Here is a 26,943-nt window from a genome sequence, read left to right on the forward strand (position 1 = left end):
AATAGGAAGATAGTAAAGAAAGATAACAATTTATGTTCACAAAAAAAAACATAAAGTTGTAACTAAACAAACAAAATAAAAGGAGATTTTTTATATTTGTAACCTCGGCAATACCCAAATCGATAATCTGTTAGTACTCCTCAACAATGTGGAAAGATGTGAAGACTTTTATTTCATCTTCAACATTATCCATGAAAACTTTTATCTTCCAAGTTATACACACCAAAATCATCAGGTTCATATTCTTCAATTTTAAATCTTACAAATGTTGGAAATTGATTGGCTTAAATTTGAGCAATTTGGAATCTCACATTGGAAAAAAGTGAAGAGTCATTCTTGGGTTATAAGGATTGTTACTACACACACTAATGTCGAGATCTTTTGTGGAAAACCTCATACCCGAACTCCACTGGGTGGCTAAAATGGGGGGAGTATCGGCATTATTGGACCAGTGTATGAGATTGTTGGTCGTTTCCGCACAATAATTGGTATCAGAGCCCAAGTTACGCTTGAGACTTGGTGGCTCGTAGAATTTGGTGGAGCTCTCATTTGGATTAGGGTCACAAGATGCTTGTGGTCGAGGTGGAGCTATTCAGATCGTGAGACAATTGGTGATGACTCAAATCACGCCAAGATGGAGATTGTTGGAAATTAATTGGCTTAGATTTGAGCTATTTGGAATCCCACATTAGAAAATTTGAAGAGTCATTCTTAAGTTATAAGAATTGTTACCACACACACTAATGTCGAGGTTTTTTGTGAAAAACCTCATACCCGAACTCCACCGGGTGATTAAAGTGGGGATAGTCGGCATTATTGGACCCGTGTGTGTGAGATTGTTGGTCGCTTCCGCACAACAATAAAAACAAAATTACGGTTGAACTATATGCAATTCGTACACTGAAGAGTTATCCCCCAAGAAGATTGCAACACCTTAGGCGACATTTTTCTTTTTCCACATCAACTCTTCAGATTGCAATTCTAATTCATATACTTCAAATTCCGATGTTTTACGTGTGCCAGGTTTGTGAGTGATGTACCTTCGAACCATCAAAAGAGTCCCCCCCAATTGAATGACTTTAATCCACGAGATACTTCATAAAGCTTAACTTTCGACGATCTTGTTTAACTTTTGGTGCCACACGTACTGGATTAGAGCAGAAATTCTCTCGCAATTCCTTTCTCGTTTCAGAGCTGTTCCCAGTGGCAACATCAACAGACCAGAGGTCGTTACTAGAACGAAGACGTCGAAGAGCATAGCACGTCTCTTGAACAATAGCAACCTCTCGAAAATTGTCCAACTTATTTTGATCACTGTAACTCCATCTTGCGTCCTTACCGAGTCTAATAAAAGCCAATTTATTTCTGTTACAATGTATGGCCGCAACTATGCAATCATGCGTGTTTAATATTGGAATGGCAGAAATTGTAGCCTTGGATACATAATGTTCAAATGTTGTCTCCCAATTCTCTGGATAGGTCAATAGAGGAAGATGAATGATTGATTTTTTTTTGGTCTCTCTCTCGTGCTCTTAATGTTCATATGATTCTTATTCATATGATCCTTGCGATCGTTTGAGCCTTGTACTCGCATTGGCTGAGCCTTGTACTAACTGCCTAATGTAATTATGCTGGGTGGAACATGATTGAGTTCTTGTCAAAAGAAAGGAAATTCATACTTTCTTGTTAGTTTGTTGCATACGCATCTCATATATAAAGAAGGTGAAAGAAATTACAAATAGCTAGGCGTAACCTTAACCTCAAACCAAATTAACATGCAACATATGAATCATATCTGCATGCAGGCTAACTAATATTTTTCGTGCATCAGGAGGGAGGGAACAATTCCAAACCTGACTGATCACCTATCCTCATCGAAGTAGTTGCTAATCAGTTTACACACACAAACGAGTACATAATATTAACTGTTACACGGCAATATATAAGAACCATGTCAATTGAGGGTTGCATTTATATAGCAACAGGTTTAATCAAGCCAGTCCTTTCATTGTACTCCAAACATGTAAGCATGAAGAATACACAGATTCATATATAATAAATTTGGTGTATGCTTTACCGTGTGAACAATAGATATGACTAATGTGGTCAGCATTCCTGACTGGAAATTTACTTCAGTTCAAGAGTTCTCTTATAGGATCCTGGCATCTTCAGCGCATATGAACTGTCAGAATCATACCCACTGGTCACCACTCGCTACCACAATCTAGATATTATCACCTGCTCCGAGCACAAAGTGTCGATAGTCGATACTACTACCTCTTTTATTTTCACTTTCCCTTCAGCAAGATTCCTCACTTCTGTTTTCTTTCTATATTAATTTTCATTTCATCATCTTCACTTTTCCATTTTCCTTCACAAAATTTCCTCATGGTGATAAAAATCCTCAGCCAAGCTTCCGCTTATTTTCCGAACAGAAAAAACCTTCAAAATTCCAAACCAGAACCAACAGTACACCAAAATGCAGCATTGTCCTTCCCCATTAACCAAAAAGGCAAAATTCATATTTGCTCTCCTGACAAAATATGGCATATTTCGGAGCATCTTTTTCTCCATGTCTCTCTTGATAGCTGAGTAGGTTCTCCAAACATTCCAAACAAAGCAACTGTAGGCAAAATGTCTCCACATAATCACAGTCTCCAAGGCAGCACCCACAACTAATACAGCGAGTTATGCAGAGTATGCAAGCCCTGCACATCTGACCTTCCTGGTGTTTTCCTTGGCAACTCTCTGCTGGGCAATCATAAACTAAACTCAGTCTCTGGCACCTGGGGCATGCTTCAATGTCGATGGCACAATCATCATCACAAGAGAGATACGATAGCCCGCCATGAAAATACCGTGGTTTTGGGGCTTTAACCTGAATATGGTTACCTTCACTGAGCAAGCATGTTAACTCTTCATACTGCTTGTCTGTTATACCAGACAGACCTCCAATTCTCAAGTGCTTTATTCCAGGTTTGCCTGCGGACTTCAAGGTTCTTAAGTTTGATAAGATGCTCTCAATACTTATTTTTATACATCCTGGAATACTTAACTGCATAGGGAAAGAAGAATACAATGAAGTTAACCGCATAAATAAGGTACAATGAAAGCCTACAAATTTCAATATGAAAAAGTGGAAGGAATCCGTGCACTAAGTCTAAATAATAAACAATAAAAATACTCATCAATAAACAAAAGTTACGACTAAAAAGTAAGATACGCAACATCAAGAGCTGCATGAATTGTCAGAATCACTGGTATTTTAGAAAGGGGATAGAAGAAATCCACAGATTTCCTATTTCATCCATTTTTTCCGGAGTTAGAGAAACAAGACAACATACAATTACCAACCATTTAAAATCACAAAAATCCATTGCAAAGGATTACAGTCCTCAAACAGTCAAACATATACTTGTCTGAATGATAGAAAAGTTCGTTTCAAAAAGTAAATCATATACAGTAACTTTAAGTTTTATAGTTCCTCACTTTGATAACAACTGGTGCATGAGATATTGATTTTAATGAGAAGCAGACACACAAGGTTTGGTTAACCGTCATCAAGGGGAAAACAGAAATATGATTTTGAAGTGCAAGCGGTAGAAGTTAGAATGACTAATATACAAACTTCATGCTTTGTATAGCGAAAAAAATAATTTGAGGACATTGTATTCTACAATACGGTGGGTTTCGTATTCAATATACCAAGAAAATGGAACGAGTATACAAATCCAAAATCAGAGAAACAAAAAAGAGATATGATTTGTTCAAACATAGAATACTTACTTTTGTCAGCCTTGGATTGCTGTCAAACATGTGATGCAGCCCGAAATCGGTGATCCATGCACAATGCACTAGACTTAAGGTTTGAAGATTACCCTGAGCCCTGCTAGTTATATATATAAGAGCATCATCGGTGATCCTCTCATTCAACGGCCAATCAATGTTAATGCTCCTCCATAAAAGAGGGTCACTTTTGACTGCATGATTTAACGACCTGCAAACCTGTTCAACCGAAAGAAGATCCTGAACACCAAGATAACTTAATGCATAGAACATAGCATCATGTGGAGCGGCCCCTTCACTGTCAACAATATTTGTGCTACATTCCGGCCTTTCCACAGTTCCAACTGATAGTTCCTTAGTTCCATAACTAACATCCAAGTTCACCACATGGCCAAAACCCAGTAACTCCTCCACATTGTCGTCCAATACAAAACCCCCATCACTGATCCCAAACCCATCAAAGCTATCATATGGAATCGATATCCCATCAGACCTCACCTCACTCAGTTCCGGCTGAAATATCACAGCACTATCCCAAACCCAATTCAGACCAGCCAACAACCCACCATCCACCACCTTCTTCTTCTTGTGCTCATCCACCCTAAACCCATAAGACTCACACCCCTTCTCAAAATCCTCAAGCCAACCACTAATCGCCGTAAAAGTAGACCTCATATCCATCCCAAAGGGATCAACAGGCAACCTATCAAGTATATCATCAACAGATGGCTCACAATAGCCACCCAACTCACCCTTGTAAAGTGCACTCTTCTTTTTCTTCAAATCCGAATTCGAACTCGATGCACCACCATCCAGACTCTTCTCTTTACATTGATCCCTCACATACCCATCAGAGCACCTAACAGATGAACACAAACTATGCTCTGGGGAAGAATACTTGGGCAAAACTGAGCCACTAGACAGATTCAAAGCCATCCTAAAGCCCCAAACAGACAGCTACGAATCAGAAAAACAAAACCCAGAACAGAAACAACAAATCCCCTCAAAGTTTCTAAGCACCAGAATCATAAAAATCCAAACTTGGGTGAAACTGGAACAATACAGCCCTCAATTTTTCTAAGTAGCAAAACCATAAAAAACTCAACTTTGGGGTGGAATTGAAACAATGCAGCCCTCAATAATTTCTTAAAGTCTGAAGCAGCATAAAAATCCAAACTTGGGTTGAAATTGAATCAATGCAACAGTGTCCAATTCAGAGAAGCAAATTCTAATATAAAGAGGATTGAGAGAAGTATACCCGAAATTTGCGAGGAAAGCCAAATCAACCAACCAACCAGCGCAATGAGAACATTGGAAGGTGAAGAAGAGTTTGGGTTCTAAAATTAGAGTGAAGGTTGGGGAATAGACGCGTGGAGAGAAGGTCTTGTTCCTTTGGCCTCTTTAATTAACTTACAAGAGAAGGACTTTGCCTCCACAATAAATTACTGATTTATTATTTAGTTTTATTTCCACCCAAAATCGAAACCTTTTTGGAACTGAGTTGAATTCTAGGGTCTTTCTTATTTCCTAATCGGCTATGGAGTTACTTTCTCTAAAGATAATGGACTATATGAGTTGCTAATTAGTTGTCTAATCAAAAAAGATGTAACGGGTTGATTAGATCGAGTTTTATTAAACAAAAAAAATCGCATGATGTTGGATATTGAGTTACTTGCGATTTGCGAATATTGCTTGATAATCCGACATAATTGCATTCACTTTTAAATTTAAATCGAAACTCAAAAGCTAATTTTGGTAGTAGTTAATTTGGAAAGAGTTTTTTTTTGTAAGGAATTTGGAAAGAGTTATAGAAACCAAAAGATATACAAAACATATTCATTGATTGATGTTAAAACTAATTTAGTGTACTACGATATAAACCATACGCTACAAGTATCACCAATTCACCATGAATCGGCCGGGGGCCTTAACATAAGTTTATCTTCCAAAACAAATATTTTCGACATAAATTAACAAGCCCCGTCAACAAACTAACCAAAAAGAGGTTTTAGACGCATCCACACAACCAGAAGAATTTATTTCTTATTTACATGGTATGCAATAAGGAAAGTGATCATGACACTAGTAACTGCCCCATAGCAACTGAAGGTGCGCTAAGAAGAAGCTTGCTTATTGCATGCATGGTATCATTGGGATGCGACAAGAATACTCACATTTACAAATTTGATATACGAAGGGTCGTAATGAGAAAGCCAACCTGATTACTATATGCATGCTTAATCCGGTTTGGGATGCATATTTATCAAGGTTCTAAAAAACGCTAGGCGTTAATCGGGCGGACAGATAAAAACCAGCGCCCAGATGATTAATCAGGGATTAATCGGCCCAAAATCGAAACGGTCAAGGGTCTCCGAGCGCCTAGATGGTCCTAGGCGGAGATTTTTAGAACACTGATATTTATTAAGCAAGCTGTGGGTTTTAATTATCTTCTCTTCCCGTCTATCTGTTTTGCTATCATTGCAACCTGACCCATATAGACTTCTCTGAGATAAAGCTTCACATTTCTGATAGAGAGTGCAGTGAAGACAGTCAGACAGACAGGTTGGGGAAAAATTGACGAGCTAGGATGAAGATTAATGGCAGAATAATACCTTATACATATATATTTGCCATATATGAAGTTTTTGGAAGAGCTAGCACTCTTGGCTTCATTACTCAAATTGCAGCACTACTGCACTAGTAGTGTACTACAGAACAGTTTACTCTTTCTGATGAGACATCAATAACTTACTCCAGTCCCAAATTCTTGCAGTCAGGTTTTTCTCATGCAGATTGAGTTCCTTTATTGCTTGTTTGCCATTTATTTCAAATACATCATCATTGTACTCTATTATGAAGTTACTATGATCATTTATTACATAGAAGTAAAGCCTGCGGGTTCCCAAAATAATGCAGTCAGCACTTATTACAATAGCAATTCCTGTTCAACATTTAGCTAGATTTGCTTGGCATGCTCTCAAGGGGTTTTTGCCTTGAAGTTTTGGGAATTCATTAGTCAAGTTCATTATGGTCCTGAGAAATTTCACTGCATATAGGCACACAAGAGTTTCACAACATTTTTGGGATTTTCCTGAATAGAAATTTCTGTGTAGTCGATAAAGAGGAGTTTATGTACCCAATGTTTGTGATATATATATTACAAATATCACAAACATTGTGTATCCAATAAAAATAAGGCACTTGGGTGAAATATGCATGCCATCTAGACTCTGAATCTGATCTTTACTATGATCCTCCGGGTGATGATGAGTGGTAAATGGGTCGTCCATCAGAGGAATAATCTCAAAGCTTGTATGTAGCAAGTACCCAAGGAATGTTTTTATTTCTACTTTATTTGTTATATTGAACTTTGTCCGTTTGATAATGCAATGTAGTGTACTTGAAATTGTTAACTGTGTTCCATATTGGGGCAGCACTGCCCAACGAGCTTTTGGATTCAATTTTAGAGAGTTGGAGTTGGTGTCGGACTGCTTGCGTATCAGTCTTGTTTGTTGGTCATGGAATAACGCTGCTCGATCATGCAGAGGAGAGCAACGTTTAAGATATATTAGTAAGATGAATTGGTGAAGCTGTTCATGCAGGTCTGAGGAAGACTGGCAGGAATAGATCATCCTTGGAGGAGGCCTGCCCAAACATCCACATTTGTTTGCAATGCTAGATACGCAATGTGCGGATTATTCTGTGTTCTCATCACATCAGATTCTGCTAAAACTATAAAGATCAAGTGATGCTCGAGAGTTCCAAACATTACTAGCTAGGGCCTAGGGTTTCAGCCCCCGCTAAAGTGCAGCAGTACGTATAGAGACCAAGAAAAAGCTCGATCACCGTTCGAACAAGACATACATATAGTAATATAGACCAGCAGCGATGGAACATCTCAATCAAAAAACAACAACAGAAGAAGAAATGAAGAATCCCAGTCTCCAGAGGAAGATAAGTTTGATGATGACAAGAGTTGGTCAGAGGACCGGCTCCGTAAGCTCTTTGAGTTGGTTGTGCCATTTGAACAATGGTCAGGTTCTAATGACATGCATGTCAGAAGATAAGGAACATACAAAAAGGTTCGATCGTTGAGGTGGTTTGTAAGCTGTGTGGTTTACTTGTGGAGTTGTGGATGACATCCAGTACTCCAGGAGGGTTCTAGCCTCAGGATAGTCGTGCTGCTCATCGACATCCATCATTGCGCCGCGATTTGCATATCTTTCCCACTGAATGTGATGAAGACATTAATATGTATCAGCCGAGAACAATACCAAATTACTCAGAGGAAGAGCTCCGTCGGATCTACTTGGCGGACAGTGTGTGTGTGTGTTGGGGGGGGGGGGGGGGGGGGATATAGGAGGTCTGCGACGCCTCCTCTTAAGGGGCCTATAGAGATTCCAAGGTACTCAACAAACACTAGAAGTTTCGGTTAAAAGAGGTTCCTAGTTAATTACTATCATAATTTAAAAAAATTTATTCCCCAACATTGCAGAATCATACATATACATACTGTTTGTGTTTAATTATCAGTTTATCTGATCACTACTTTTAAGTTTCAACGCTTAATTTGTTAGCCTAAGTTTCGACATAGTTTCACTGTCCTTCACCCTCGCTTTTTCTCCTTTTCAGTTCTAACGTCTAGGAATGATTTCATACTTGGTCATTGGGTACCTCTTAAAGATTTCATACTGAAATGAAACTTGGCATACTGAAATGATATTGGGTACCTCTTAAAAGACTTGACAAACAGACCCTCAAGCTTCTCCATCATAAAACTGACCCGCTTTCTCATCAGACAATCTCAAACTACCCGCTTCGTTTTTAACCGAACACCGTTCCACAATAGACCTCAATACCTTAAACCCTGTCGCACAAGTTCCCACTAAAACAACACTGCCTCTGTCACATCACACATCAACAACCCTCCACGTTTCTTTGAGTTGCACATTCAATAGTTGCTTGTTCTTAGCAACCTCCTCAATCCCTTCTGTCTTCAGAGCTGAGACCCCCCCCCCCCCTTTTCAAACCCGGGTCTTGATCCGTCCATAACATCTGGATCCTCGGTCACCCTGGAAGTCGAAAATGTCAATGAATGAAGAACCTTATCTAATGTGCATGATTTGCCATAATGTTCTAAATGCCACTCCACAAAAGGCAACCTTCGCCCACCTCTTTATTCCAAGCTATCAAGACCTTTACAACGTTCGCACCAAAATACGTCACTTAGTCATACCAGACTTCTCCAACACTGCCGTGTAATCCACCGCACATTTATTCAACAATTGCCTTCCAAGCTGCAGAAACTCTTTAATCTTGTTAGACACTGCCGGATTTGACACCCCCTAGCAATGCAGTTTCCCACAATCCTCCTAGAACAAAGAATAAAAAAGGGAAGCTAAATACTTGACGAAGAATGGCATCAAACGGCAGTATTTGACCTTTGAGAAAGGTACAAGATGGGGGTATCTTTGATTCTTTGATATTTGACAAAGGTACAAGACTGGGGTTATACTCCATTACTTCGCGAAAATTTGAGGATAGGTTACAACAAACTAAGAAAGCAACTTGCTCCGTCCAACTGGGATGAACCACAAGCAACACTTACTACTCATGATGACTCAATCTATTACACAATCCCTCACTTAATTATTCTGCATTTTTTAGCTTATTAAGTTTGCAATTAAAAGAACCACAAATTTATGACACTGTATATGTGGAAGCCAGAGCTGGAAAGAACGACAGGACAGCAGATTTACAAGGTGGGAGGGATCCATATATAGCCATGTGTTTGTACATAACCTGCTTTCTCTAGCAGTGCATCTGCTGCTGCAGGACCCCGACTGCCTGGTTGGTAAGGAAGCGGCTTTAGCTCACCGTTGTCAATTCTGTGCAGAAGAGGTGTGAAGATTTCCCAGGCCGCCTGATGATTAACACAACAAATTATTCAACACAGTATATGGCTAGTGTGCCAAGATAATAAGGGTACAATCAATAATGTGGTTTACCTTCAACTCATCTCTGCGTACAAAATGCTGTTGATCTCCTTTTATTCTGCAAGCGAATTCCCATATATTAATAAAAGGTTGAATAATTACCATTAGGTTATATAAATCTATTTTCTGTGGGTCTGTGTTCACTGGATTTCAATATTTATATAACTCAGACTAAAATGAAGGCAGCATATAGGTAAAGCTACAATCCTACAATATAAAGGGCAGATGGCATACGTGTCAAGAATTAGGCGTTCATAAGCCTCTGGGATTGCCACCCCTTGATAGCGTTGCCCATACGACAAGTCCAATTCACTTTGGACAGTTGACATCTCTAGTCCAGGCTGCTTGACCTGCAAAATCGACATCCACCTAGAGTGAACATGATGAAGATTGGAGACTCTAATTGCAATCCAAAGTATGGCAAAAAATTTCTCTAAAGTGAAATGCAACTTCACGGGAAAACATACACATACTGTATATGATATTGACCTGCATAATAGACATTGACCTATAGTGAACATGATGATGATTGGGGACTCTAATTGCAATCCAAAGGATGGCAAAAACTTTCTCTAAAGTGACAAGCAACTTAATGGGAAACCAAACACATTTATGATATAGATTCCATTCATACAAGAAATGGCAGGCTTCTTCAGTTTGGCATATGGATATTAACTCGGGCAATTGAAATAGAAACAAATGTGGTAATCAGTAAACAGGGGATATCAGAAAAATTGCAATCAATTAACAGGGCTACCATAGACATGAATGTAAGTTGTATTCCCAAAGATATTTGCAACTGATGTGGAAAAACAGAAATTTCTGCCTCATACTACTACAATTGTTCAACAACATATGCACATGAACCTTGGGAAATATCAGCTTAAATATATTGTTACTAGACTCAATAGTGAACACATACCGTAAGTTTCATGTACATTGCTTCTGAAGGTTGCAAGCGTATTACGAACTCATTCCTCCCTTGTTTTTTACCTAAATAATGAGATACTAGTCAAAAACTAACAACAACAATAATACATTGAATGATATAAAGCATCACGAAACAATGATCTACAGTGTCTCGACTATTAATAACTTTAACACAAATTATTCACATCAGGCATTCATGAAACTACACTTCGATTGCAAAAATTTTAAGTAAAGGAAGACTGGCAAGAATATCAAAGTATAAAATCTATTATTTTGAAGAGACTGCTATACAATTGGGTTTTAGCTATTTTTGAACATGATAGTATGCAATTGATGGACCACTATGTTTAAACTACGTTGGTCAGACTCTCAGAATAGCAAAGGACCAGTGCCTTACATTTGAATATGTCACCAGGAACATCCTTAAACTGAACCCTTATTTCTGCCTTTCTTGAATTCAATGCTTTTCCAGCCTTTAGTATGAATGGAACACCTATAAAAGATGGTCTTGGTAGTGAGAGAAGAGAATGGATTCATAGTCCCATAAAATTTAATATTTTTCTTTTCCAGGGTATCATACCTTCCCATCTTTCATTATGTATACGCAGAACCACAGTTGAGAAAGTTGGAGTGTTTGAGTGGTCAGGAACAGTTGGATCATCTGTATACCCATCATATTGTCCAAGAACAACTTCATCGTCGTCAATTGGAAGTACCGATTGCAGAACCTACATTTTGATTCATTAATCAACAAAAAGTACAAGATGGAAAGTTTGGAACTCACAGTACATAATGAAAGAACAGCGGTTGTATGTGAAGAGCACATTTCAAATTGATTATATTTCTTCTGTAAACCACTTAATAAGTATTCTGGGAACACGCACCTTGACTTTCTCATCCCGTATATGCTCAGGTTTAAGGGAAACAGGTTTTTCCATGGCGACCAAACAAAGAACCTGCATAAGAAAATTATTAAAAATTATTATTAAAATTCTTTTTCCTTGTATTGAGAGGCAAATTGGGAGGGGAGTCTGGTGAATGTTCTGATGCATCACAATTCGGAGATGTTGCAAAATAAATATACTGCACCTAGTTTATATAAGCTCTAGTCAAAAGCATATGAGAGACTAAACAAGACCACAAGTGAAATAATTGATGCTCAGTCTGATTTCAAAATTGGGGTTTCAAAACTAATGATGGTTTATTTAAAGTTTTTATAATATATGGTCACACTAGTATTAAGATCTTACCTGCAATAGATGATTTTGAATGATATCGCGAATAATTCTGCGTAGAAACAAACCAAAACCGATCAATCGACACTTTTAGATGTATTTTCTGTTGTTTTTTTTTTTTTACAACAGAGAGAATATTCATCGATATCTATTCCAGAAGCCATCAGTAAATAGGATTTCTTTGTAAAATAAATACCGACGCAGCCATTATTTTTTGTTTCAGACACTTTTCAAAGAACAATTTTGCACATTAGTATTCATGAAACATACCCATATTCATCAAAATATCCACCACGACCATCAGTTCCGAAATCCTCCCTGAACACAATCTGCAAAAACAATATATTGTCAATGTTTGGAAGTATCCCAGTAATATACAATATCAATTTTCTACCAACACTCACTCTTCCACACAGAAGGATTCTCACCTGTACATTCTCTATGTTGTCTCGGTTCCAAAGGGGCAAAAAGAATCTATTTGCAAACCGAAGTACCAACTGTAAATTTACACAAGAATAAAATAAGCTGATTTCATGATGATCAATAATCATATACTAAGCAGGTCGACAGAACTATAATATTACCAAATTCTGCACTAATTCCTTTCCCAGATAGTGATCAATACGGTAAATTTGTGATTCATCAAACAACTGTCCAATCTGGTTACTGAGTTTTTCCGCAGATTCCAAATCCTTGCCAAAAGGCTTTTCAACAACAATACGAGTCCATCCCCCAAGATCAGCTGTAATGATGACATCAATGATATGTTAATGTTATACTACAGTAATTTCATTCAGGATAGTGTGGAAATAAAAAGTTTATTCTAAATGTCTACAGTAATACACCATGAGAAATATAAACCAAATAGAATTCTAAAAGACTTACATTTATTCATGCAATAGTTCTTGATCATCCCACACACAGATGGGTATACTGATGGAGGAAGTGCAAGATAAAAGAGCCTGCGAGACGATCCATCTGCACTATTTTTGGAGACTTCATGGACTGCAATTTCCTTATCAAGCAGCCGAAAACCCTCCTCCCCATCATAAGAACCACTCACATATTTGATCTGCAAACACAATTATCAAACAAGCTCAATATCTAAAATATGGATGGAATTACAAGGCGCCAGCATAAGGCACTAACCAGTTGCAAAAATTTGGTTACTTCCCCCGATTCCTTGGACGAAGCTCCTTGAATAAGATAGCTGCAGTTAACACCAATCATCAATATCCATCATTTCATTCATTTGATATAAGTCATATACCATCTGTGGAAGTGATAAGCAAGAGAAAGCTCACCCACGTATGCGGTTCCTTAGCTCCTCATCAGAAATCTTAGTCCTAGCATATCCGAAAATGTGAACTTCATTCGGATTCAGAAACCCCTAAACAACAACCAGCAACAAAACTCAAAAGTCACTAACAAACTCTAAATTCCAAATCAAATAACAGCAGCAGGTACTAGCGTGTCACACAATGTTCATGATCAAACAAAAACCTGCTTAAAAAGGTGGAACAGCGCAGGAAAAGTCTTCTTCTTGGCAAGATCACCGGATGCGCCGAGGACGATAATCGACAGGGAGCCATTCTCAAGCACATTATCCTCCTTAAACGAGTCGCTTCTAAAATCATCTCTTTTCTCAATTTTCCATGCTCCTGATCCCATTTTTTTTCTCTCTCAGAAGCTAAACCTCAGTCTGATCTGTACACACAAAGTCAATGACACCATCACCACCACTATATATGATCACAAGATTTCGCAAAAGAAATATCAACTAAATATTGACTAAACCATCATCACTCTTCCACTGATCATCTGACTAACTTTATATTTTACACAACAACAAAAAAACACCAACAACCACCAGAAACTCAACTACCACAAGAAGTAAAGAAACTCCACCGCTTTCAGAATCTAACAGAATTGAACCGAAAAAAGCGAGCGAGATATTCGGGACGGATTGAGAGAATCGAGGGAATTGCGTGACGTAAAAACGCGATCGAATCGAATAAGAAGAATAGCATGCGTAGTGAGAAATTGAGGGAGAATAACGTACCGGATTGAGCAGAGGGCGATCGAATTTCGGGAAGCGGAGAGAGAGAGTGGGAAGCGAAGTCAGAAGTAGATAGTTATGGAGGAAATGAGTGTGAGTAAGTAAGAATCAGGTGGAGGAGGAGGGAGGTTGGTGGGTGGGGAAGTTGAGCTTTTGTAGTTGTGAGAGAGAAGCCGCCTAACTTTGACGACGACGACATTTTGATATTTTTTCTTGGTAAGATCACCAAATGGGTGTGTGTCACTCTTATATTTTCTCTTTATTTAGAAAGATATTTACCCCCATTTGGTGAGTTAAAAGTTAAAAGCAGGAATTAACCTGCAGAACTACAAACATTAGTGATATACATCATGCCATGTTCCTTATTATTGATTATGTGGTTATGTACATTGATTGTTTTATTGCATAATTTCCAAATTATTATTTTTAGGGGACATAATTTCCAAATTATGTTTCTAAAACGAATGGGAAAAACAAAAGATGGAACCCGACCATCAACCCACATCACCAACCAACCCACCTAATTGATTCAATTTCATATTAAAGAAACTTAATCATGAACCACGAACTACATTGACTAACAAAGAGAGAAGAACTCATAATTGCTCAAAGGAATTGGCGTACGCTCCCCACCCTAGTGAGGCGGAGCCAGGAGGATTTTATGATAGGTTTGGCTGAAAACAAAAATTTATGATAATATTTGGGTTATATATATTATCATACTTTTTGTCTGAGCCCATTAGCAGCCCGGCCTTGTTCGAGCCCGTTATTGTAATGGGTCGGGCCGGACCGAGATATTTTAGCTTATGGGTTCAGCACAGCCCGAGTTCGTTCTTAACCCGACACGACCCGAGCACGATAAATTCATGGGTCGGCCCGTTAAACACATAATTTTATATTATTTATATCAATATTTAAACAATTATCATTATTAAACTTGAATATTATACTTTTTAAATTAAAATATATTGATTATTTCATTATTTTAACTATAATATTTCACAAATATTATCAAAATAGTGGATAAAACGTCATTATTTTGAGATACGTAACGTTTTAAAAATAAGATTATGAAATGTGTTTTAGTATTTTATTTATTTTACTACTCTAAATAGTTATATAAAATAAATATTTAAAGTACATAATATTTTTTATTTTAATTGTGTCATATAATGTTAATGAGCTTGGGCCGTGGGCCGGTTTCATATTTAAGCAAATGGGCCGACACGAATTCAACACGATAAATAAATAGACTAGTCCGAATACGACGCGAACAAGATTTTGGCGGTTGACTAGTCCGAATACGACGCGAACAAGATTTTGGCGGTTGAGCCATAAAAGATCCCCAATTCATAGATCATAGTTCACTTCTTCTACCTCTACTAGTAGTAATTATTCCAAAACTTATTGATCTACGTCGTCAAAAAAGTAAAAAAAAAACACTTATTACTTCCCAAACAGTCCACTCTGCAAACTCCATCTTCCTCCTCCTTTCCCCTTTCGTCTTCCTCCTCCTCTACACTCACATGCCATTCCCCCAAAACTTCCGACCAATCACAGCCCGCCATGTACATCTCGGAAAAGCCCCACCCAATCGACTTCTACAAGTCCTCCTCCCCCGACCGCGACCTCATGATGGACGTCGTCTACGCCCCCGCAGCCAACACCAGCAGCGGCGGCGAGGGCGTCCCCAAGAAGCGCGCCGAGACTTGGGTCCAGGAAGAGACCCGCAGCCTGATCAGCTTCCGCCGCGAGGTCGACGGCCTCTTCAACACGTCGAAGTCGAACAAGCATCTTTGGGAGCAGATCTCGGCCAAGATGAGAGACAAAGGGTTCGACAGAAGCCCCACCATGTGTACGGACAAGTGGAGGAACTTACTTAAGGAGTTCAAGAAGGCAAGACATCAAGTTAAAGTGGGGAGTAGGTCTGCTAAGATGTCGTACTATGAAGACTTACATGAGTTGCTTAGGGATAGGACTAGCCATAATAGTGGTGGCAATATTGGTGGAAATGATAATGGTGTTTCTGGTTATAATAAGAGGCCTAATTCGCCTGCGAAGCTCGAAGCTTTTATACGTTTCTCTGATAAGAGTGAGTGTCAAGACAACAGCGGATTTTGTAGTCAAGCTTCTCAATTAATCTTCTTTGCATTGAGTGATGGTTGGCTGACATTGGATTTTTGCAGGTCTGGAGGATGCTAGCATTCCATTTGGACCTATGGAAGGTATGTATGAGTTTGTCTTCGCTTTTTTGGATGTTTTGTTTTGATAAGCATTTAGTTTTGTCTTGTGTTTTGCTGCAATGTGCTTGGTTGCTGCAATTTGTAAGAGCGTTTTGTTTTGTTTTGTGCGTGTGTGTGTGTGTGTGTGTTTATAGCTGCTGACCGGACAGCAGTGGACTTGGAGAGGCAGTTGGATCATGATGGCGATCCTCTGGCGATTACTGCGGGTGATGGAGTGGCAGCAAATGAGGTTCCTCCGTGGAATTGGAGGGAAGGCCCTGAGAATGGTGAGCTTTTTTGTGACTAGAATTGCAATGCCAAATAAGTAGGATAAGTAATGCTGTAAGAATTTGAGTTATTGAGTTGTCGTCATGCTGCTATAATTGGTAGTGGAAATGTTTGTACTATATACGTATATCTATCTGCCTTCAATTGTATTTAAGCTGCCTTCACCCGAAAAGTTGCAATTTAGATGACTGCATAACTACATTGAATTGCTAGCGTACTTTGCGTATATTTGTTATCATACTAGCATGTTGCATTCTTATTTAGTATTGATACCAAAGAAAGGTATATTCCTGATGATACTCGTTGTTTTTTTTAAGGAGCTTCACTTTTGTTATTGTGTCCATTTACCTTATACCATATTAGTGGAGTTCTCTGTCACTATCAATCTCTTGCATGATGGCACTTCCACTATAAGCTTTCTCACAATCTGACGTTACATCTTCTGGAAATAAAACGACAACCAAAATCTTTACATACATCTTATTAAAGTCCGAATTTACAAATTGATTGAAGCTTGTGATTGTTTTTTGGCAGGAGGGGAGGGACACTCATCTTATTGTGGGAGGATTATAACTGTGAAGTTGGGAGAATACAACAGAAGAATTGGTATTGATGGAACTGCTGATGCCATTAAGGAGGCAATCAAATCTGCATTCAGAATAAGAACTAAGCGAGCATTTTGGTTGGAGGATGAGTATCAGGTTGTGCGGAGTCTTGATAGGGATATGCCTTTGGGAAATTACACTCTCCACCTTGATGAAGGTATCCTACACAGTTTCATTTCTATTAATTATGGAATAACGATTTTGGTGTACTGTATATTTGGTAAGCAGCTTTATGCTTCCTGTGGCAGGAGTAACTATAAAACTTTGCCTCTGTGATGAATCTGACCGTATAGTTCGCACTGAAGAAATAACATTCTACACTGAGGATGACTTTCGGGACTTCCTTACACGTCGCGGCTTGATTGGTTTAAGGGATTTAAGAGAATTAAGTGGCTACAGACGCATTGATACTTTAGATGATCTTCAGTCTGGTGCAATGTATCAGGGGGTGAGACTTCCACTATGATACTCATACAACTCATACAGTTGGATCTGTCTTCCTCCTTTTCTTGTTACCAATCCTAAACCACATGTAAGAAGGCTGTTGATTCATGATGTAAAACTGTAAAAGCCAAGTGACAGTCATCTGAGTTAGCATTGTATAAAACTGATGTACATACCACAGGACGCCCATCTTTTTAGGTCTGTTCTATCCTCTCTTTTACTTTCCATTTTAATCGATTCATCTCTCAAATTGAGCAGTGATCCTCATCTGGATCACAAACACATGGGGTCCTCACTATTTTACTCTGTTTAGATTAAGAAGCACATACGTAATACGTTATTAGTTGCTAGTTATTACCCATTGCAAAGATCATGGTTGGCATCATTGGTATTGGTTGGTGTCACTTGTTCAGTATCAGGATCATGTAATTTGATTTGATCAGAGATTATGTTATGAATGAAGGATTGGGATTGACCGGTTGGTGGCCAGAGTTGCCTTGCCTCGGACGACATTGAACTCATTGCCATAAACGATCCTTTCTTAACTGCTGATGACATGGTATGTGTATGTAGAACGGTAGAACCCAGTTAACTAAACGATTCAAGTGTCCCTGTCTTTACCACTTTGAAGCAATTCAGCAAACATCTCGCCGAATCGCATGCCTACATAACATCCCCTAAACCGTCCTCTATTGTCGATATATAAAGGGGTAAATCTCATGTTCTCAGAGCTACATGCTTAAGTACGACAATGTTCATGGGCAGCGTAAGCATGGCGAGCTTAAGGTTGAGGATGAAACCACGATTTTCTTTGGTGATAAGCCCGTTAAGGTTTTTGATTCTAGCGAGTTTTAGTGCAATTTTTTTTTATGAATCAATTATGTGTGATGTGAAGTAATATGGATAGTTTAAACGCTTTATGAGAACCAAGTGCATGAGTCTAGCTCGATGCAAAATGTGCATACTTAATTATCAATATTTCTGTGTAGAAAGAATTAGGAATTAATACAAATTTTCTTTATCTCCTTCGTAGTTGATCACTGTTTACCAATTCATCTTTGTTCGAATGGAACGGCGTACATGCCACCTCACTAGAGTATAGGGTAAAAGTGATAGTGCATCTCCCACTTTGTTCGCCAAAGGTCCCGTCTATGGTGATCTCACACTCATACATATATACAACTCATTGTCTTTCATACTTCATCTTCTATAATCTCAAAGCATTTTTCAGTTTCACCATCTTCGCATGTTCCATACGTTGCAGCATTCCTCATGGCCAAGATCAGGATTGCCATAAACGGTATTATCACATGTTGTATTTCTTCATTGTAGTTTTATTTGCATGCACTACATCAAATGGTCCTGATCTGATGTTATGTGGTGAAGGATTTGGAAGAATCGGCCGCATGGTGACTAGGGTTGCTCTAGAAAGAGATGATATCGAAATCGTCTCTATAAATGATTCTCAAATCAACTCAAAGTATATGGTATGTACACAATTTTCGAAATCATATGTCTGTATGTAGTCCGGCCAAAGTTTAGTCTCCTTAGAAGGCTTAGATAATATAATATTATTCGATGAGTAAGATTAGTGTCATGAAGGTATTCTTGTATCGGTATGTAAATGTACGCATGTCATACACATCGCCGGCATCGGACTTATCTCTTATCGGATTGTACGTATCTGTACACCACGCAGATCTACATGTTTAAGTACGATAGTGTTCACGGGAAGTGGAAGAACCACCATGAAGTTACGCTTAAGGATGATAATACCATTCTCTTTGGTGACCACCCAGTTAGAGTTTTTAAGGGAAGGTATATGTAGTTATACACCGACTTCATTACCAATTAGACCTCTACACGATCCTATGTTTACCCAACAAGAGTATGTACTGAAATACAGAGTTTCCTGTATGTTTAATTAACTAGGGATCCCTCGTACATCCCTTATGAAGAGATTGGCGTTGATTATGTGGTTGAGGCCTCCGGCGTTATGACAGATTACGACAGAGCTGCTCTCCATATGAAGGTGATCGATGAACTTTGATGTTAATGGTTTTGACTTAAGGAGTTTTCGTTTGCTATTTAATGAAATGCATGCATGTAATTTTCTTTATATACATACAGTATGGTGCAAGGAAGGTTGTTATTACAGCTCCAAGTAGCGATGCTCCTATGTTCGTTGTAGGCGTAAATGAAAAGGAGTACACTCCAGACCTTAAAATTGTTTCCAGTGCAAGCTGCGCTATCAACTGTATTGCTCCATTGGCAAAGGTACCATCTTAGTTTCATATTGGTAATTAGCTTGGTTAAATGGTTAACTGAGTAAAGCTACATATCGATCCTGACAGGTTATCCATGAGAAATTCGGTCTTGTGGAAGGTCTAATGACTACGGTTCATTCTATTGCTGGTCAGTATATATGTAAAATGCATTCATCCCAGTTAAGGGGTTCGCCTGTTATCGATATTTGTGAGAGTAGAATCCCAAATTGAGAAATATGAGGCTTGCTTGAGTTCATGTTATCATGTACTGTATATGTGCTTATTTCACCAGAACTTAAGCTAGCCCTGTAATGGGATTGTTGGTTAACTATTTTTCGATGCAATGCAGGTCTTCAAAAGGTTGTTGATGCACATTGTCAGAGAGACTGGAGAGTCGGTAGAGCTGTTGGGCGCAACATCATTCCTAGTTCCAATACTTCTAGGAATGATATCCAGCTAGACCTTCCGGTCTGTGCTACTTGTCTAATTTTCTTTCATCAAATTTTTGGGAACGTTGAGATTCAGAGCTGTGATTTGATCATTGTAGGCTGTTGGTAAAGTGCTGCCGGCACTAGATGGGAAGCTGACAGGAATGGCCTTCTGCATTCCCACTGTTGATGTTTCTGTGGTTGACCTCACCTTGAGACTTGAGAAACAGGCAACTTATGATGAGATAAAAAATGCGATCAAGTAAGGATTGGGATGTAATGATTTCTGGGGTCTAAGTTTCATCTATTAGACAGGCTATTCTGTTTGGTGATATAACCTACACGCCTTTGATGATCTGCTTTTGCGGAAACAAAATGCAGGACAGAATCTGAGGGAAGCCTGAAAGGAATCCTTGGATACACAGATGATGATGTTGTGTCCAGTGACTTTTTAGGTGACAATAGGTGAGGATATACATGGATCCATCACTTATATGTATCCGACGAATATAGCGTCGCCTCGATTTTCAGTAGTTCCTAGTCGTGTGCCTTTGTTTTCGACCTTTTTCATGCCGATTGCAAGAGCTATTTCTCAGTGAGTGCACCATATGTTATGTTGCAGGTCCAGCATTTTCGATGCCAAGGCTGGAATTGCTCTGAATGACAACTTTGTAAAGCTCGTCTCTTGGTATGACAACGAATGGGCTTATAGGTAAGTACCTTCATTATGTAATCTGGGTTTCTTCGACATCTTTGTGTGATACTAAAAACAGTGTAATACACTTTGCAGCTCACGAGTTATAGACTTGATCTGTCACATGGCCTCTGTTAGCCAAGATGAAAGTGATCAGGCAGCTAATCCTTGACCTCAGGATGTTATAAACCCTTTCAATGCAGAAAGTAAAACTAGCAGCACTGCTCCTGCAGTTTTGGATTTGACAGTATTGAGATTAATTCCGTCTTACCAGTTTTTGCTAACTGGAGTTAACATATCGTAACTCTGAATTCATATTGTAAAGAGTTCAGCACTTGGTACTCCAGAAGGTGTGCAATTCGTAGCATTGGCTACGACAAAATATTAGGACGGTTCAGGGAACAACCCTTGCTTATTTCCCATAGCTTTCATATAGATTTGAGATGGAATGCAAATACATCCGAACTTCCTTGTATGGAAATCACCACAGAAAAGGAAATATATATATCAATGCACAATGAGACAGATACGTGGGTAACACATATCCAAAATCAGACGGAGCATATTAACAAAGGGCTCCAATATTTCTAATCAAGAGTACTAGAAACATTAAGTAGGTTCAGACATTTAATCAACATCAGGATAATCCTAAGCCATAGTTCTTTTATCATTCCGCAAACTATTTAAAAGCAAAATTCTTCTTGCTATTTATCACTCTTCTGGCTATTTAAGATCGGCTCGTGCTTATGCTACTCCTTGGGGACCCTGCCAAATTATAAACAATATCATAAATTACATTCCAAAGGAACAATTACGCTGATCAATTTTTCCTCACTAGTGTAAAAGTAACAGGAATGAAGCAAGATAACACAAGTCACACATCATGGTAATTTCTCTGAATTCTTGTACTCTTGTAGTGGTGAATTCTGGATATATCTGGTAGAGGAAAGCTAGGAGCCAGAAATAAGCGAACAAATTAACTTGAGTTCATATAGTATTGTTTTGGGATTTAGAGAATCATGCTTTCTATTCCAGTTAATGTCTAACAGAAGTTTTTAAAATCTAGAATTGAATTGAAGACTTCAACAGAAATGACTGGTCAGTGCTAACCACCGTATGCATTTCCTTATGTTACAGTAACATGACAATGTTCATGTCAGCTGCGTGCAGCTTATATGACTACAATGGTGAGGGGCATAGAAGCTTCAAGCTTCCCCCTCTTAAAGTAAAGAGTCAGAGAAAAACTAAATCAAGTTGAGCAGCTTGAGCTTATAAACTTAACTACGTGATGCATCATATCCCTTAATATTTACAAAAACATGGAAAACCATCCTTCTGAAAACAGCAAGGTAATCAATTTCAGGAGCACTATGAGAAGTAGCAAGCACGTGGCTCTCTGCTCTTCACTCGAGGCTCCATTTTGTTTCAACCACCAACATATCCTTGGATATTGCTTTACTATATCACAAGCACAAAGTTGTCTACACTAACCTAGAAGTGTGATCACGCTGTATTCCTCAATTCTCATCTTGATATGTTTGGTTTCTTCAATGCTCATATAACACAGATGCATGCATGCACTTCAGTTATCAAATCAATGAGAAAAGATACATGGTGTTGCAATCTAATCTTCAACACTCAATACAATCAAAACAACAACTGCTGAAGTGAAGGCATTACCTTCAACGATTGCCGAGGCCAAAGAGGACAGAGTTCCCCTTAGGCAGGTAGCTCACATTCGGCGACTTGGCGAGCGTGGCAGCAATCTCTCTACTGGCCTCAATCCTCCTCAGCTCAATCAGATCATTACCAGCCGAAGCAGTCGCCTCCGAAATCAGCTTCGCAGCCTCACTCTCTCCCTGAGCCCTGATGATCGCCGCCCTCCTCTCCTGCTCGGCCTTGGCCACCACAAACTTGGACCTCTCCGCCTCCTGCTGCGCCACCTGCTTCTGCTCCACGGCGCGCGAGAACTCCGCGCCGTACGACAGGTGCGTGATGGCCACGTCCTCCAGCGCGATGTTGAAGTCGCTGGCGCGCTTGACGAGCGCGTCGCGGACCAACGCCGAGACCTGCGGGCGGTCGGTGAGGAGCTGGTCGGCGTTGAACTGCGCGACGACGGCTTTGAGGACCTCGTTGCCGATGGAAGGGAGGACCTTCTCGTCGTACTCGAGGCCTAGGGTTTTGAAGATCTGAGGGAGGCGGGTGACCTCAGGGCGGGAGAGGACCCTAAGGGTGAGGTTGACCATCTGGAGGTCCTTGGTGCCGGAGACGGAGGAGAAGGTGTGGGGCCGGGTGCGGATGTCGAAGATGTAAGGCTTCTGGAGCCATGGGATCAGGAAGTGAGTGCCTTCGCCGACGGTTTCGTCGATGACGCCGCGGAAGCGGTCGAAGAGGACGGCGCGCTGGCCGCCGTCGACGGTGTAGAGGGCGGAGTTGACGACGGTGGCGCCGGCGCCGAGGCCGAAGGCGGCGCGGGCGAGGTTGGTGAGGAAGGAGACGGCGGCTTGGTTGGAACCCATGGTTGGTTTTGGTTGTGAGGAAATTGAGTCTCAGAGAAAGAAGAAGAAGAAGAAGTGTTGTGGAGTGTGGAGGGGGTTTAGGGTTTTAGGGTTGGGCAAGAGGGCATTTCCTCCAGATGGGTTGGGCTTTTGGTTGCTGACTTGGGCCGTTGTTGTTTGCGTCTTACGACATTGTTCTTTTACTTATACAAAGAAAATGGTTTTTTTTTTTAATGAAGTTACTTTTGACCTCCTCAACATATCCCTAGTTGAGTAGTTGATAGTTGATTCTTGATCTTAAACCATTATCAAAATCTTAGAGTACAATGTAATCTTTGAGCCTAATAGGTTGAAGTATCTAATATGGCAATTAACGTCTCTTTTTGAGGTGAATAAACTTTTCTCTTTCGTAAATTAGTCATACTTTTATATATGGCTTACATGGATTAGAAGCTCTTGAATGGTCTAACGAGTCACTGTTTACATAATTAGGGGTTAGGGACCAAGTCACTGTTTCATAAGAAGAGGTACCAATTTCACTACTTTGTCATGCTTCTAAATCTTCTGTGATTCCTTTAAATGATTGTGTCTTTTGCATGTGATGGGGGATTATGTGTATATATGATGGAACATTAAAGAAAAGCAGAATTGATCTTAACTCAATTGTGAAGCCTAAAACATTACACATTCATTCCTGCATTACCTGATTCCTGTTGTAGCTTATAATGGAGCCCTTTTTACTTTTGTTAGTAGAATTTGACCGAAAGTTTTCTTTCACTATTATTCCAATGCTTCTATAATCAACTTCATACAGCGTAGTACTAGATATAGAAAGAAGATATGCTTTATGAAAGGAAAAGGGTAGGTCTCAGACTTGGACTTTGAGCAGCTGACCCTCTGAGTTGTACATAGAAATCACAATAACCATTCATATCATCACTGGGAAAACAATTTGCACTAACTAGTATCTAACAGCATACTCTCTTCAGTACCCATGAATAAATTCATGACTAGCGCTCTTTTGATCCTATTTAATCGAAGTGTTTATAAGCACCATTGATGCGCAGTCAATTAAGACTCTTGCTTGAATTGAGTTCCCCATGAACATCAAGCTATATGCATAACTAGTCTTCATATCCTGATTGAAGATTTCTCTGAAGTATGCAAGATGCTTCTTATATATACTTATATACCATTTCAGAACATGTCAATCCCAGCTATGCATTATAGATTTTTGATTAATGCATCATTCAGTTGGGCCCAAAACTTATGGAGATTGGTTATTGAACATCATATTCATGGGTGGTGGAGGGCACCATCTGTAATAACCCTAAATTTTAAACAATGTTAGTTTGATTTGGAATTCTATAAAATTTCGAATGTTATTAGAATGAACGTATTTGGTTGCAATGTTAGTAAACGAGAAACGGAAACGTTCTCGGAACGTTTAAATTGAAAAAACGTTACATTTCCGTAACGTTTATATCGACTTTTATTTCGTCGATCGGTTGCGAAAACTTCCTTCACGAAAGTTGTAGAGCTCGTCGATACGAGTGCGTGGACATGTGACGCGTCCTAATCGGACGACGTACGTGAAAGTTATTGACGTCGGAAGTTAGTTTCCGATTTGGAAACTAGTATAAATAGAACATTTATGAGATTAGGGTTTCCATAATTGGAAACCCTCTCTCTCCCATTCAGCCCGCCTCCCTCTCTCTTTCTCTCTCTCTCTCTCTCCCCCTCACGATACTCCCTCACGAAACCGTCGATCTCTCTCCCCGATCGCCGCCACCCCGCGTCCGTGAGCCACACCGCCGGCACTACAAGCGTCGCACGACCTCCAGCAGTCGACCCCGAGGTCGACGCACTGCCTCTCGCCGTCGTGGAGTCGCGTTGCACGTCACCGAGCCAAGACCGACTGTTTCAAGCTCGTCGGCGATTCCCCGGTGCTTCCACGGCGTGATAGAGGTAAGGGTTGTGAAATTGAATGGGTTGTGATGTTGTTGTGTTGATTTTGGGAGGTTTTTGTTGTGAATCGGAGGTAGATGGAGGAGAAGGATACCGCCGCCTAGAGGCGGCGCGTGAGAGAGTAGGGGGCAAGCCATGGGTGGTCGGAGACCGTGGGGAAGTAGAGGAGGAAGAGAGGGTGGTTTTGGAGGCGGCGGTGGCGTCACACGCTCCGTGGTTAGCCTCGGCGCGTGGGCCCCACGCGCGGCCGGCCGGAGGTGGCGCGTGTGCCACACGCGCCGCCGTGTGAGGCGGTGTAAATAGTTTTGACTGGAAGGGTATTTTGGTAATTTACTGTGTAACGGTAAATGTAAATGTAAATTTTATTTACTACGGTAAATGTAATTAATTTTTACCTTCGGTAAATGTAATTATAAATTACTTTCAGTAAATGTAAAAAGTAATTTGTAAAAGGGTAATTTAGTAAATTTTATTTACTGAGTTGTATTTACATTTAAATCGTACGTATACGTACAGAAATACGTATTTAATATTTATACGTACAGAAATACGTATTTAATATTTATACGTACAGAAATACGTATTTAATATTTATACGTACAGAAATACGTATTTAATATTTATACGTACAGAAATACGTATATAATATTTATACGTACAGAAATACGTATTAATATTTATACGTACATAAATACGTGTTAATATTTATACGTACAGAAATACGTATTTAATATTTATACGTACAGAAATACGTATATAATATTTATACGTACAGAAATACGTATTAATTGAGTATTGTACAGTAACCGTGAATAGTGAACAGTGAACAGTACTTCGTATAACCAAAATTGCTGAACAGTACCGTATATTACTGTTTTGGCATTTAAAGGTTTACGAAACGATTCTAAATTCTTGTTTTATCTTTTTAAGGTGATCGCTAAATCGAGGAAAGGGATTATTATCGGAAATTGTGGAATTACGCTCAAGTCAATAAGGTGAGTAAAATCTCACTGAATTTACGAATCTACCCTCGTGGTGATTCAACATTTTGCAAGTGTGTTTATCAAATGAATTATAACATGTATATAATTTAGTGGACTACATATATATAGTATAATGGTAATAGGTACATAATATATATATAGTTCATTAAATTACGTACTGTTATTAATGCATTAAAAATAGTCATTTCGGTGACGGAAAATTGAGCATGAGTATGTGAGAATATTGTACGTAATTCTTCAGGTGTTTATGAAATATGACATGTATAGGATATAGTGGACTATGTATATATTGTATAAATGGTAATAAATACGAATATATATAGTTTGCTATATAATATACTGTTATGATTTTTATTGTGGTGATATCGTGAAAGTTTTAAAACGTACAATGTGATGAGTGATTATTGTACATGATTTTATCACGGAGAATGTTTAAAAAAAAAAATTGTGATTTGTCTTCGGACGTGATGTGTGGTACAATATGATGTGTGATTATTGTACGTGATTTTTAACATTGAG

The 26,943-nt window shown here is 39.2% G+C and overlaps 5 protein-coding genes across 6 annotated transcripts; 2 read left to right on the forward strand and 3 right to left on the reverse strand.

Moving 5' to 3' along the window:
• Positions 1-1,722: 1,722 nt before the first annotated feature.
• LOC126798476 (F-box protein SKIP14) lies at positions 1,723-5,173 on the reverse strand. 2 transcript variants are annotated; one of them, XR_007672523.1, is made up of 3 exons: positions 3,787-5,173; positions 2,275-3,055; positions 1,723-2,241 (listed from the first exon to the last, which is right to left on the reverse strand). XR_007672523.1 is itself a non-coding variant. In XM_050525457.1 (2 exons), exons 1-2 carry the CDS (start codon positions 4,720-4,722, stop codon positions 2,501-2,503), a joined length of 1,491 nt encoding a protein of 496 aa, XP_050381414.1. In that variant the 5' UTR covers positions 4,723-5,173; the 3' UTR covers positions 1,723-2,500. The 2 variants fall into 2 exon arrangements, 1 of the variants encoding a protein (XP_050381414.1); XM_050525457.1 differs by having other exon boundaries at positions 1,723-3,055.
• A 4,109-nt stretch (positions 5,174-9,282) lies between these two features.
• LOC126798441 (glucose-6-phosphate 1-dehydrogenase 6, cytoplasmic) lies at positions 9,283-14,170 on the reverse strand. The gene is made up of 16 exons (XM_050525408.1): positions 14,010-14,170; positions 13,451-13,654; positions 13,252-13,337; positions 13,097-13,157; positions 12,833-13,019; positions 12,532-12,689; positions 12,376-12,444; positions 12,218-12,276; positions 11,963-11,999; positions 11,597-11,668; positions 11,293-11,440; positions 11,110-11,205; positions 10,705-10,775; positions 10,017-10,132; positions 9,795-9,840; positions 9,283-9,709 (listed from the first exon to the last, which is right to left on the reverse strand). Exons 2-16 carry the CDS (start codon positions 13,616-13,618, stop codon positions 9,542-9,544), a joined length of 1,542 nt encoding a protein of 513 aa, XP_050381365.1. The 5' UTR covers positions 13,619-13,654; positions 14,010-14,170; the 3' UTR covers positions 9,283-9,541.
• Positions 14,171-15,488: 1,318 nt separating this feature from the next.
• Positions 15,489-17,822, forward strand: LOC126800474 (trihelix transcription factor GT-1-like). The gene is made up of 5 exons (XM_050527845.1): positions 15,489-16,098; positions 16,193-16,231; positions 16,384-16,515; positions 17,051-17,278; positions 17,370-17,822. Exons 1-5 carry the CDS (start codon positions 15,573-15,575, stop codon positions 17,585-17,587), a joined length of 1,143 nt encoding a protein of 380 aa, XP_050383802.1. The 5' UTR covers positions 15,489-15,572; the 3' UTR covers positions 17,588-17,822.
• Positions 17,823-18,837: 1,015 nt separating this feature from the next.
• LOC126797463 (glyceraldehyde-3-phosphate dehydrogenase, cytosolic-like) lies at positions 18,838-21,126 on the forward strand. Its single transcript, XM_050524088.1, has 11 exons — positions 18,838-18,865; positions 18,952-19,052; positions 19,265-19,383; positions 19,498-19,597; positions 19,696-19,842; positions 19,920-19,980; positions 20,182-20,300; positions 20,380-20,522; positions 20,642-20,725; positions 20,883-20,972; positions 21,051-21,126. The coding sequence occupies exons 1-11, from the start codon at positions 18,838-18,840 to the stop codon at positions 21,124-21,126; spliced, it is 1,068 nt and encodes a 355-aa protein (XP_050380045.1).
• Positions 21,127-21,505: 379 nt separating this feature from the next.
• On the reverse strand, positions 21,506-23,522 carry LOC126798686 (prohibitin-3, mitochondrial). Its single transcript, XM_050525719.1, has 2 exons — positions 22,635-23,522; positions 21,506-21,719 (listed from the first exon to the last, which is right to left on the reverse strand). The coding sequence occupies exon 1, from the start codon at positions 23,471-23,473 to the stop codon at positions 22,637-22,639; it is 837 nt and encodes a 278-aa protein (XP_050381676.1). The 5' UTR covers positions 23,474-23,522; the 3' UTR covers positions 21,506-21,719; positions 22,635-22,636.
• Between the last annotated feature and the right edge of the window lie 3,421 nt (positions 23,523-26,943).

The sequence above is a fragment of the Argentina anserina genome, chromosome 6 (assembly GCF_933775445.1).
Source record: "Argentina anserina chromosome 6, drPotAnse1.1, whole genome shotgun sequence".
NCBI classification, from domain to species: domain Eukaryota; kingdom Viridiplantae; phylum Streptophyta; class Magnoliopsida; order Rosales; family Rosaceae; genus Argentina; species Argentina anserina.

Coding starts and splice junctions, on each gene's coding strand:
- LOC126798476 (XM_050525457.1), bottom strand. CDS start 4,722: ATGGCTTTGAATCTGTCTAGTGGCTCAGTTTTGCCCAAGTATTCTTCC. Junction 3,056..3,786: donor GCAATCCAAGGCTGACAAAA/GTAAGTATTCTA, acceptor TTCCCTATGCAG/TTAAGTATTCCAGGATGTAT.
- LOC126798441 (XM_050525408.1), bottom strand. CDS start 13,618: ATGGGATCAGGAGCATGGAAAATTGAGAAAAGAGATGATTTTAGAAGC. Junction 13,338..13,450: donor TGTTCCACCTTTTTAAGCAG/GTTTTTGTTTGA, acceptor GTTGTTGTTTAG/GGGTTTCTGAATCCGAATGA. Junction 13,158..13,251: donor CTAAGGAACCGCATACGTGG/GTGAGCTTTCTC, acceptor TGTTAACTGCAG/CTATCTTATTCAAGGAGCTT.
- LOC126800474 (XM_050527845.1), top strand. CDS start 15,573: ATGTACATCTCGGAAAAGCCCCACCCAATCGACTTCTACAAGTCCTCC. Junction 16,516..17,050: donor GAGGGAAGGCCCTGAGAATG/GTGAGCTTTTTT, acceptor GTTTTTTGGCAG/GAGGGGAGGGACACTCATCT. Junction 17,279..17,369: donor CACTCTCCACCTTGATGAAG/GTATCCTACACA, acceptor TTCCTGTGGCAG/GAGTAACTATAAAACTTTGC.
- LOC126797463 (XM_050524088.1), top strand. CDS start 18,838: ATGGCCAAGATCAGGATTGCCATAAACG. Junction 20,726..20,882: donor GACTTTTTAGGTGACAATAG/GTGAGGATATAC, acceptor GTTATGTTGCAG/GTCCAGCATTTTCGATGCCA. Junction 20,973..21,050: donor GACAACGAATGGGCTTATAG/GTAAGTACCTTC, acceptor TACACTTTGCAG/CTCACGAGTTATAGACTTGA.
- LOC126798686 (XM_050525719.1), bottom strand. CDS start 23,473: ATGGGTTCCAACCAAGCCGCCGTCTCCTTCCTCACCAACCTCGCCCGC.